This window comes from Bactrocera latifrons, unplaced genomic scaffold, assembly GCF_001853355.1.
Source record: "Bactrocera latifrons isolate USDA-ARS-PBARC rearing strain unplaced genomic scaffold, ASM185335v1 scaffold_169, whole genome shotgun sequence".
NCBI lineage: Eukaryota > Metazoa > Arthropoda > Insecta > Diptera > Tephritidae > Bactrocera > Bactrocera latifrons.
Window position 1 is genome coordinate 9492 of NW_017535174.1, and position 13600 is coordinate 23091.

Genomic DNA, 13600 nt, shown 5'->3' on the forward strand with positions numbered 1-13600 from the left:
ATGAAATTAGAAGAAAAATGTAAAAAAACAACAACACAATGGGCTAAATAAAATAAATGAATCGCGAAAAAGCAGCAAAGCGGTGCAGCATTATTATTGTTTGCCTGTGGGTGCGGGTAAGCGTGAGGGAGCGGGGATGTGCGCTTGTTGGTTTGCAAAAATCCCCGCAGTGACAATATAAATATGAAAGGAGATTTGCTGCAAGCTCGATTGTCGCTATAAAAAGCAATCTCACAAGCGCGCTCACACAAACACACACTCACATTTAATGTGTGTACGTGTGTGCGCGCTCTAAATGAGAAATGACCCTGGTCTTGCTGTGTAATTATTTTGATTGTTTTTTTTCGAATTTATTTACATTTTATTTCTTTGTTTTGTGAAGGGCTTTGACTTAATCGCTTTTTRTGTCATATTCACCCTTTCTGCCATTGTTTTAACTCGTTGAAAATTATCGCTGCATATTTTCTGGCGTATAACGCTTTTTATTTCTGTTTTTTTTTTTGTTGTTTATTATTATTTTTTGTTTGTACCTAGCAGTTCCGTTATTTTGAATTTAACTACGGGGTTAGCGCACAGGTGACAGCCTTCGTAATATAAATACTTGTGTGAAATAAACATTATATTTTTAGCGTAAAAAAATAACTAACACTTTTTTATTTAATAGTTTAAAACAGATAATAATATTTAATAATATAGATACACTTATATTTACAACATATATTTTTCTTAAATGTTTCCGGCATAAAGGTATTTTAATTATTTTTATTTCATTGCCTTACATAAATTAGCTTTTCAGCAGTGACTTTTATTAATTGGTCTAACAAATTACCTTTATCTTTCTTTACTTGCAGACTTCCSTACATTTTGATTGTGCAAACAATAATGCAAAGCGGACCAACCCAATTTCCAGCTTAACACTGCTTCAACAGCGCTCATACACATGTATATACAAATAAGTCCACCCACCAGATAGCATCGCTTGAAAAATATCAACACGCACGCGCGTGTCAACACTAATGGGCGCCAGTGCAGTGAATGTGTTAATAAAAATTTCATTGTATAATCAAAATGAAATTACGAAAGCTTACCGCTAAAACCATGCCACAGATTGGCGATTTTGAATGTTGCAAATGCCTGAAGTTRCACGCGCCAAGGGTTGTGTGCTGCACCCTTTATAACAAAACGGCATTGAATTATGCAAAACTTGCCTGCACGCMTTTCTGTTGCATACCTTTAGGAGTGTAGGAGATCAGAAAATGGGAAATGGTGCGGTATTTTGCATTTTACTTCTTAATATTATATTATGAGGGATTTGAAAAACTAGTTTGATGAATGGAATAACAACGTTTTAGAAGTGCTATATTGTTTATTTTTAGCGGCTTGTAGGCATCTCTTTATATTTGCAAAGAGTTACTTGATTTTTTCAGAAAAACTGTCAAAACTCAGAAAGGCAATAAAGGGCCGAATGGAGGCAAAATAAATCGACTTTAACGATATTAATAAAAGCAAACTCTCTGTACAATTTTTGGCAAAAAATATTATTATAAAAGCAGAGCCAGATTTTTTGTATCACGTCATTTCAGTGTACTTCTACAGTGCGCTGGAGAAAAGTTCTTCAACAATCGATTTTTTAATTAAAGCTAATRAACTAACCATACGAGTTTATTGTTGTATTTTTGAAGGGCAAAATTGTTCAGAAMGATCCGTAGAACACTTCCTGCTTATTTGTAGAAAAAAGTCTTCATGCCCCATTGTTCACTATCTTCTCTATATWATAATTTTACAGAAAGTTCTATTGAAGGGCTTACCTTCCGACCAACATTATGTATTTTCATACACCAGATATTTAAGAACCTCAAATTATTCTTCTGTATATTTTTTTTACAAATAATCGGTTCACCTTTTTTTGTTGAATGACGAAACAGCCGACTTCCAAACCTAAACCAAATTAGCTTGTTTTAACAGAACCCTGAGTCTTGATAAAACTCGTTTTTCAACGGCGGGCTATTTCACCACGTTTAAGTCAGGTTCAATTTCTGCACTGAAATTCATTAGTAGAAATTTTCTTAAACGCCCTGAGTCATATTAACGTTTAGTRCAATGCAATCATTACAATGGACTTAAAAAAAACTGATATTTGCTTCAAATAAACCACAAAACTTGACCATATTGAGACTATAAACAATTTTGAGTGGTGAAACAGTACATGCGTSTAAAGCATGGTGGTGGAATTTGTGTGATTTTTCGTTTTATTCTCCGGTAAAAACAAGAAAAAAAGTTAACTTCGGCTACACCGAACCTAATATAGATTCACAGATGCATTTCTTTTAGTAACTTTTCGGAGATTTTATTATTACCTTAAGCAGTAATCCATGTCAAATTTCGTGAACCGTGTCAAATGCGAAAATTTTCCATACAAGCCTTTGATTCCGAGCGCTCGGTTTGTAGCTATATGCCATAATGAATGATCTGAACAATTTCTGCGGAGATTACAAGTAGCCTTATAAAATAATCTATACTAAATTTCGTGAAAATTTTCTATACAAGCACTTGATTCCGATTGTTCAGTTTGTATGGCAATTATATGTTATAGTGGTCCAATATCGGTAATTCTGACAAATGTGCAGCTTCTTGAAGAGAAAATGATGTTTGCAAAACTTCTAAACGATATCTTAAAAACTGAGGGAYTAGTTCATATGTATACAGGCAGACGGAGATGACTAATTAATATACCTTGTTCAGGGTATAATTTATGCTGAAGGTTTTTCTCTAAGCATTAGACCCACACACAGTTATCACCAGGCTTTCGTTAAAGTTTAATTATTATGAGAATATGGGGAAATGAAAGTAAGGCACAAAAGTGGGCGGGTAACTGGAATTATACGGCAGTAACGTAAATGTATTAAGTGGAGGTGAAAACCTTCTCTGTTGTCGTATAAACACGTCTGTGTGTATGTGTAGTGCGAAATTTATGTACGCCTGTGTTAGTGCGATTACTGTGGCACGTGTGAATCTTTACGGAACATTTTCATGAGTGCCAACATCGCCACTGCCTACCTGCCTGCCACATAACTCAAATGTCACATATACGGCATATGTAGCATTGCAACCGTTAGCCATAACATGTAAATATGTGTATGTTTTATTTCTTACAGCATGCAAGTGACAGCGACAGATGCGCAGGCGGGCGTTTGCGCCACCTAAATGTTTACATTAAAAAACCAACAACAATGCGGTCGGTCGTACGGTGCAAAAAGAGCAAGTCAAATTTGTGAAGAAGCGTARAAAAAAGTTTCAAAATAAATAAGATAATGTAAAGTGTGAACACATATTAAAAATTAACAATATTGTGCTGACACGTGCGCAGCACTGTCCCTTGTGGAACATAACTAAACCAAAGTAATGAGCGTGAACAGAGGACCAGCTGTAAGCCAGGTGTGCCATAACACGTATGTGACATGTTGAACGCATGTGGCAACCCACAACCGTCCAGCAGTGCACTAACAATGCATTAATATTAAAATTTCAAGTAATACAATGGAGCAAAAAGCAACCGTGCATTGCAGTGGGGACACAAAATGTCGGAMATAAATATCAAAAATTTAATATAAAATATATTAAATGTATAAAGAGGAAAAATGTTGCATTAAATAATCACAGAGAAGAATTAATTTAATTGCAATATAGAAAATAGCGGTAAATGCGTAAGTGTGCATAATGCAACAGTAATCTCTAATATAAAATAAGTAAAATGCAATTAAATAAATTAGAAAATAAAGGCGTAACAAAAACACAAATTTAATTAATGTAAAAACACGATAATAACAACAATAACACAATTTAGTTAATTAAAATTGATGTAAACGTAAAAACAAAGTAAATATTAAAATAATATAAATAAATACAACACAAAGCTAATTAAGAATTCGGTTTGAAATTTCAGTCAGTCTTTAAAAACGTTGTATAAATTCAAGCTATTACAATAAGTCACACAYATTTACAGCAACATACAATTTAGAACATTGCCGACAGCGTATATTTTTTGTGCAACGTCGACTTAAAAGCAGCTATCAACAACAAGAACTACACTACCAGTCATGGAGCGCGCTTTGTCGATTCTGTTGTGCCTCAGCCTAACAACATTGCAGTTTATTTCAACACACGAGCATGGCGATGGCTTTAAACCAGGTGAGTGTGCCAAATGTATAAATAGATATGTATCTTACAATGCCATATAGGGTGTTATATTTAGTATATATTAGTGAGGTTAAAAAATATATTTTTTTGGCTTGGTACTCCCAAAATTAGTTCCTYAGCCCCCTATACGAAAATGTTTCCAAGTTTGAGCTCTTAATTGTAACGTGAGGTCCTCTGGTTTACATTTTTTTATTATCAGCTTGAAAAATTCATATTTCTATTCCAACTRCTTTAATATATGGTTGTCAAAAAAGTCTTGCGGTATTTTTTATTGAATATTCAATTRTTTCAACGACGAATAAAACTAGAACTACGCGCTCTCAGCGCCAACTAGCGAAAATACCGCAAGACTTTTTTGACAAMCTAATATATACCTCAGTTCGTAGATTTCGTAAGATCGAAATGATCTTTAAAATGGTGGAAGATTGTTGAAATTTTATCAATTTCAGGAAAAATTGTATGCGATATAATAAAACAGTAGAAAAAACATTTTGAAATTGCAAATCTCACAGTTTCGTAAACAATTTACTTCTCTAAAAARKWWTWYTTTTTTTWATAATTTTTTATGTTGATTTTTAATGATGAATATCTAATTAACGTTTAACTTAATCGAAAAATTATGAAAGACACTAATGTGATGAAAAAAGAACGAAATGTTCTTATATTAACCATAAGAGAGGGAGAGTGACGTCACAGCCATCTTTAATATTGCTCTTCCAAGCTTTGAATTATAAATAATTTTTGCATAAAAATGCTTTCCTGACTTTTATATAAAATTATTAGTTAAGATATTCTCAAATTTATCCTCAAAAAGCACATGTCACTTCCGCTGATAACCTTAGCTCTTACAGTACTGAAAACTTGAAAAGCTGTAAAACGACATTTATATATTATATATATAGATAGATATGAGGCATTTATAACATATTATATATAAAGATCCCTATACCTGTCACCGGAACTTCCTCTTGAACACACCAAACTCGAACTCATGAAAGATTGTTATCATCTGAAGGTCGCAACCATATAATAGGACGACTAGAATAATTATATTCATATACATCTTTTATACACAAGATGTTGTTGTTCTGGCAACGGCATTAAACTTTCCCCAAAACTTTGTAGGTCATAGCATGAAAACTCAAATTGCTATGATATGGATTATAAAATTATGGCTACGTACAAAGGATACACAAAAGTAATGCTAAAAATTACCTAATTCACTCTTCTCCAAAGAATTCTGTATAAATGTTGCTAGACCGAACTATAGATAAAATACTGGTAGACATTAATTTTTCCGAAAATATATCACTTTCCTCACTTAAAAATATGTTATATTTTTTTTCTCCTCAATGCATATGCAATTATATAAAAATTTGAGCTTCAAAGGTAAAAATGTCCGTTAACACAAACTTTTCATATAAATCCCTTCTGATAGCGCATATTACCATATAATCATGAATTAAGTAAAAAACTGTTGCTTTTGACAACAAAATACGGTASATAATATTGTGAATAAAGTCTCCCTTGTGAACGTTGCACTAAACCATTGCGTCTTCGCGCTGACAACAAAATCTAATTAACTCGGCTAATTCCCAAAGTGGTTGCAAAGGTTGCCATAACAATATAACGGTAAACACACTGCACAACCGAGTGAAGGTAAAACAGTAATTTTGCGTTGTTGACCCTTGTTGCAAAGTGTTTGGAAAATATTGTGAAATTAAAATGAAAGCAGCAATGTGGGGCAAGGTGGGAGGCGATGGCGCCAGAGAAATTTACACTTGCCTCACCTAGTGTTGGCGACATTTTTAATGCTATATAACGCAGTTTGTGCTGTTGTCTTGGGTAAAAAAAAAGATTTAATTATTTTCGAAAGTCTTTTGATCCACAATTTTAATTAAGTGCGTATTTAATATTTCGTAAGACTAATTTTTTTCTAAATTTTCTCGTGCGTAAAATATATATTTCATGAAACTTGTGCTTTATTTTAGATATTTGTGGTTATAAATAGATTCTGTCACTTGTTAGGGAGTTCTGCATTGACCGAAACAAATAGTAGTCCGATGGTGCTATATGGTGGATGCATCAAAACTTCCCAGCCAAGCTCTACCAGTTTTTGCCAAGCCAAAGACACATATGTGTGGTCTAGCGTTCTTCTAAAGGAAGACGAAGCCCATTCTTTTGATYCGTTCTGGCCGTTTTTTATGACACTGTGCGATTGGTAGCACTGGAGAAATATGGCTGCAACGGTATCCATTGACAAAATACGAAAATATTTGCACTTATAAAAGTAAGAAAAAAAATACCTATACAAGAGAAATACCTATCCATACCATCTATAAAAATATGTTGAGTGGTGAAGCTCTGTCCATATCTATAGTCGGCAAAGTCAGCTGAGAGTTCTGGTTTGCCTAAAATATAGTATTTACTATCAGCTCAAAAAATTTATCCAAAATCAGGTCTAAAATCTGGATTATGAAAATGAGCATAGTCCAGTGCCATCTTTGAGGTCACAGTSTTTGCACTACAAAGGCATTCTGATTATAATTGTAAAAGGAGATTATTGCTGAAAASTACTCCGTCGAACATGGTTGTAAAGCTGGTGCTAATCGAAAAATATTTTCCAACTATGCATGTACAAGTAAATGTAAAAATGCAAAAATGTCGTTTTAATTAATTTCAATATAAAATTCGCTTTTGCGCTTGCAGCAAAGGCACTTTTTGCTTTAAAGGTAAAACAGTTGAAAAATGACTTTGTCAATAAATAAAGTCGGCAAAAAGAATACGTAGAAATATGCAAATAAATACGCGCATACACTGACATATGTAAATTGCATGTGTGTGTGTGTGCGAAAAATACATAAACCAAAGAAAAATATGCTTCGTTTATTTGGCATGCAAATAAAAATACAACAAATGCCACCAACRAAGTCAGAGCGCAGAGCATGCATATACAATTTTTATGTACATAAGTACATGCAGTTATTTACCCAAGCAATATGTACAATGCAAAACAAATAAGCAACGGGAATTCATAGCCCAAGCACGCACACAAACGCAAAAGGCAGCGCTGGGCAAACAGACGCACACACACACACATACCGGTTTTATATGGGACGTTGGAGACAATGCGATGCACCGGTTCCCTCAGCACACACACGSACACATACATATGAATGCATATAGCCAGAAGCGCTTGTTGGGTTGTGGATTTGACATAAATACATATTTTTTCTTTTGTTGTGTTTGTGTGTGTGTGAGCATAAAGCACATGTCTAGCCAGGAAATTCATTTGTGCTGCAAATTTGATGCTCTGCACAAGAGACTGGCTAAGATGCTTGCTTTGAAGATATTTAGTGATGCTGTCTTTCTGTTATATGCTAGCGAGGTGTTAGAAATTATCCTAGTCTCACTTAGTTGCCAGATTTTTTGGAAACTTCCGGGACTCTCCAGCAAACCATGAATTTCTCTCTGAAACATTAGGCCACATTCACATACAACTTTCTTCGCTTTGAGTGACAGTTCATACTCAAAGCGCACACTTTGCTTTCACTGCTTGTCTCTAATAAAAATGGCAGCTGTTGCTTGAAAATGCATAAAACGATGAGAGTTTCCCAAAGCGAAGCAAAACTTCTACGTGAATTGGCCAAAARTATTKCAATACATTTATGTTTGGAGAGYTATCATTACTGAAAAGAAATGATGRAAAGTGGATGCAGAGTTAAGTGGAAAGCGGTGTTCTTCTGTATATTATTTTCTTATGATTGTCACATATTCTTACATTTAATCAGTTTGGTCGTTATAGACAAGTTGGGTAAGCTCATATAATTCTATATATTTTAGGAGAAGAAAGTGTTTTATACTTTTCTTTACCTTCGTTGTGCTCTATATAGCACAWTTTCTCGCAAAATTTTTAACAAGCTATTTTTCATCTTAAGTCTTTTTTCATACATACATATATAATTATATTTCTTCTTAAGTAATCATTGGCATAACACTCCAAACTTTTAACTCCAGAAGGTGACTTTTCACTGCAGAGTTTTGTTCACTACAGAGGCAACATCACTGTTAAAACACTAAATAGCAGCAGTTTGGTAGCATTATTAATATACGACATACCGTTGGTACTTTTATTCCCAAATAACCACAGTGGCACATCCACTACTCTGACACTACAATAACTCCCCAACCTTCTCTCAAATTGTAGGAGCGCTACAGCGCACTGAAAAATAATAGGCAACCATATACGTTGCCATGAATCATCAGAATAAACCAACAGTAATTYCACCAGTAGAACCAAAAAGTAAATATTAAACTATGTTTGTTGAAGGAACGAGGTGGGAGTGTGCTCGCATACATATTTATGTACATGTATGTGCATGGAAGTGTGGGTGCGCGTTAAATAATACACAACCAGCATAAAAAATGACACAATTCACACAAAAAGTTTGCACTAAAAAGCGCTAGGGGTCCAGCAGCAGCCGGAGGCACGTGGCAAGATGCACCATTATGCATGTGTACGTGTACGCTTGTGTGTGCCTGTGKGGGAATACAGGCCAAAATATGATGCGCTCGTAAAATAGTGAAAAGTTGTAAATGGAAGCAACGGGAAATATGRAATGTGATATGACAAGGGAATGTTATGGAATGTACAGTGCAAAAGATTGGACAACGCAAGAGAAGAAGGCGTGGATGACTGTAAACTGCTGGTTACAACTTATTCGGACTATAATAGTTTCTATTATAGTAAAATAATAGTTTCTATCACAGTTAATATTTCGCTTTTCGCGGGTCTAGATTTATGTATACTAAATGCTTTAAATTTAAAATGTACTAAATAAAGATGGCTGCACTGGAGTGGCCCCGCGGTTGTTGGTATAGACAAAGATATCGTTGATAAATAAAGACACTTTAATTTATTTTAACAACCGATAGGTATTTCCTGAAGTAATACTATCTACCTGTGGTTCATTCATCCAACATTGTGACAGTAAGGTTTGAAATTTTAGTGGCATAAAAACGTCTGCCGCTGGTTTTCAGTAAGGAACATAAGCTGAATGAGTTTTCCCGGTTGACCTTCTTTTTTCTCCGAATTACCATTAAACGATCAAGCATTTAGTAATACGATATAAGGTAGAAACAGCCACTTYCTGCTTCTGGTATCATTAAATTCTAATTGTTTAATTAATTTATTGCTCTAATGTAAGGTAACTATAGCACAATGATTTAGTACCCAGTTTGAGGAAGATATTAATGCAATTGCTTTTAAAATAATTTCGGCGCCAATTATAAACAGTGAAACGAGTGTGTGTACTAAAAAACGAAAAACAGTACAATCTAATGAAAAGTGTAACTCTGACGTGTGAACTGACGTGTTGTTATTTTCTAACACCTTACGAATATTCACATTGATCTCAAGGCTGAGACTTACAATTCGGTGGTTCTTTTAAATGCCTGCAATTCTACTTGGAAAAATAATTCCACTAAAGGGACTTATATGTGAAAATATTAATGAGTAGACTAAACAATTAAAATGCTGTAATAAAAGGGGTAAACTGTATATATTTATATTGGATTTTTGTTAATCCTAAATTAACGACACGCCCGTTAATATAGACATGCATTCAGAAGTATATGTTTCAAAGCATAATGACAGGAAAAAACCTCGATTTTCAGCCCTTTTATTGCGTGACCAAATACGCTAATTGCAAAATAATATTCAATAATTACATGTTATACTTTCCTTTGAGGTTTCGTATGAGGTTGTCAGGCATTTATTATTTGTTATTCGATGAAAAGAAGTAACTAACCCTATATAGAAAGCGCATAAAGCGAGGGTTCGCTGCAAAGCTTTCCTGCCTTAAATAATGTGGCGGAAATATTAGAAGAGGCGTTCAAGCTTTTTCAGCACTTTTCTGGTTTAGCTAATAGCTTTTGAATTTGGTTTTCTTATCTCAACTGAACAYCTAATTTTTGACTCACATGAGTTAGGTTTTGTCATTCGGAACTGTATGTTTGAAGCAAATTTTAGTTACACTTTTGTGTTAGAAAGTATTGTCCACACCCTCGTAAGCACTTTTAAATTGATCAGCTGCGTTTTCCCACACTCTCCGCCCCCAGTAATGTCATGCAACAGTGGTTTGGAAAATTTACTTCTGCAATAGCGACCATTAAAACGTGATTTTACCGTTTTGTTTGTTTGAGGAAAGTAAAAAAGAGCGAAAAAGTCAAATAAGAAATTTAAAAGCTGATGAGCTATTTGAACAAAAACTGCCAATGCAAAAAAGAAACGAAAAGTTAGAAAGAAGAGAAATGCACCTATAAAGAAAAAAGTGAAAATGGCGGTAGCAACCGAAAATAAAAGTTTTGTTTATTTTGATTTGGAAATGTATATTGAGAATGTCTCCAAGAGAATACTCCAAGTTTTATTAGGCATTGTGGCTAGCATATTTATATACACATATATATATAAATAAATTTTTTTATTTATTACTGGAAATTTATGAATTCTTCTGAAAGTCGAAGAGAAATCTGTGGAATTTCATATTTACTATTTTAAATATATTTCTACAAAGTCCATAATGTACAAAAATAGTTTTACTAACATTTTACCAGTCCCTTATTCCTCGAAGATCAGCCATTCACTACGAAAATTGTAAAGCATTAGTCTGAGTGATTAAAAATCTCGAATCTTCCTAGATAAGGGCTTGTTTTCAACTAATAAGGGGCAGGTGGTCTCGACTACTCACTTTATGAATCAAATTGGAAATTCAGTCATAATTCTTAGAGTTGACAAAGTAATATGGGTAGAATTTGAAGTATGATAGTTTCTGAAGCAACACTATCAAGAACGGACAACTAACGGTATGGCAAGGGAAAGAGGATGGAAAAGTTTAAACGCGAAGAGTTTTCCGAGGAAACCAAATTTGGATTATTAGTGTTCTTCGARATTCTTCATACAATTCTGAGAACACTTGAAAGATCGGAATCCGAAAATAGACCTAAAGTAAAACATATGCTTACTAAGTTTCATCACTAAATTTTACTGAAAAATATAAAAAATTTAAGAACGTAATAGTGTTTTTGCTTAACTATCATGAACTTAGAAACAATAAAGCAAATATCTATTTTTCTATATATATTATTCTATAAATTTTCCTTAAMATATACATATAACGATATTCATTGTTATAAAAAGGGACCCGAAAATTGTAAACAAAAAAACACAAAATATTTCATTATTCAACAATAGTTACTTTGTTGCCTTCAAAGCAATCCCCACCAGATGTAATACACTTATGTTAACGATTTTKAGTCCYCGAAACACTTTTCGRGATGAACTTCAGCGAATTYKCTTTATCTCTTCGATGAAGTGGTACCACGAMACGCCAGTTTTAGTTTGGRGAACAAGAAAAAAGTCAAACTGARCCAAATTTTACTTTGGGGAACAAGAAAAAAATCAAACTTAGTCAAATTTAGCTTGATCGTTACATTTTTGAAGTATCAATTACTCGGAAAATTTAATTGCAATTTCCAGGTGCTTCTTTGTCAAAAMACATTTGCAGGTTGAAGCCAAAATATAGAAAAGTAATAACAAATGCGGCATGTGGGCGTAGCTCAATGTGAAAATTGCCGGAAAGCTTTTGCTGGCATTGTAATCAAACAAGTTGCCAAAGAGTAGAAATTAAAATAGAAGAATTCAGGTGAAAAAAGTTCATGAAGAAATGATACAAAGCAACTACTCTCAAAAAGAAAGCAAACGATGTTGAAAAGTTAAGGTTTTGAAATAATAAACCAAAACGGTAAAAAATATTTCAAACAACATCCTCAATTTATATAAAAATGCAGATATAAATTTAAAATTTGCATTTCTTTTGTACTTTTTAAAAGCACTTTTTATTTAATTGCCACAAAGTTGCAAAGTCACATTGAAAGCTGTAAGCTACTAGTYTTTTGCAATTTTCACGACGCCATTACACTTTCGGTTGCCCTAGCATACTTTTAGGCGCATAAGCCCTCGTTTTGTTTTGAAACATATTCGAAATCGAATTCCTTTGCGAAGTCATTACACCAATTTAAATTTTCGAGTAAAAAAATATACCAACAGCCAAAGTAAAAAGGCTAATTGCTGTAAATATTATTTACTCYTCATCACGAAATCCTACCGGAAGCACTCTATGGCTTAACGAAGACCGTGAAACTTGCCAACTCTATCAGCCAAATATTTAATTCATAAAGAAAACAAAAGCACCAAAAAAAAAAAAAAAAAACATACCAGCGCAACTGAATGTGGCAAGGACTGCAACCAGTTTCACTTGAATTAAAACCTGTTTAGTCTGTGCCTTGCGGGGAAATGTGCTAAAATGCCAAATGCAGCAACAGCAGTGACGCTCATATATGCCAAAGTGATGGCAATTTGGTGCCACACGAACAACTGCCATATGTGGCATGTAGACGTGTTTGTTTTTGTGGTATGTGTATTGTGGATTGCTGTTGGCAGAGCAATGAGATGAGCGTCATGCTACATGTGCTGAATGTCAATCAGGCAATGTGTGGCTTTGGAAGAGGTGAGCTGGCTGCCAGCGGATGAGTTGGGAATTGACACTCACCAACGGTGTTTATGGTTGAATATATTGCTGTTACATTTTTGTTGCAATACAAAGAGACTAGTGTGAATATAAACACATATGTATATATGTACGTATATATATGTATATATACATATATTGATACAAGAATGTTACACAGAAACATACAGAATAAAAGCGCATATAATTTTCAGTATTTTATGAGCACAACTCTGAGAGGAGAGTAACTTTGAAAAAATGTTAGMGACATTTGTGCACAGATCTCTGCATAGCGCAGGTAATAGGAGTTGGTAGTAATTTAGTTGAGAAAAATRTTCTACTCAAATTGCCGTTATGAAACCACACAGGATTTTTTTTTAAATTGTTATTTTTGTGAACTTTAGAAATGATTGAAATATGAAAAATTTAAAATTATACCCTGAACAGGGGTTTTTATTTTTGTTAATTTGTCACGAAGTCGAGTCGATAAAGCCAYTTCCCTCTGTCTGTCTGTAAATACTTTTCCATATATCGTCCTGAAATTTTGCACACTCCCTTTCTCAACAAAMAGCTGCTCATTTCGGTCAAAATTGATAATATCGAATTACTATAGCTACCATACAAACTGAATGATTGGAGTAAAGTGCTTGCATGGAAAACTTTTTCATTTGAGATATCTTCACTAAATTTCACATAGATTATTATCTAAAGCAGTGCCACACACTCCGAAAGAATTATTCAGATCGTACTGATATTTTAAATCCCCGTCATACAAACTGATTAATCGGCACTAAGTTCTTGTATGGAAATTTATTTACCAAATTTTGGGATGGATT

At 33.9% G+C, this 13600-nt stretch overlaps 1 protein-coding gene across 1 annotated transcript in view; it reads left to right on the forward strand.

Annotated features, from left to right (window-relative positions):
• Positions 1 to 4097: 4097 nt before the first annotated feature.
• LOC108966658 overlaps positions 4098 to 13600 on the forward strand; it is a 97075-nt gene continuing 87572 nt past the window's right edge. Inside the window, exon 1 of the mRNA XM_018929674.1 lies at positions 4098 to 4188. Coding sequence (XP_018785219.1) covers positions 4098 to 4188 — 91 coding nt within the window. The remainder of the gene's footprint in view (positions 4189 to 13600) is intronic.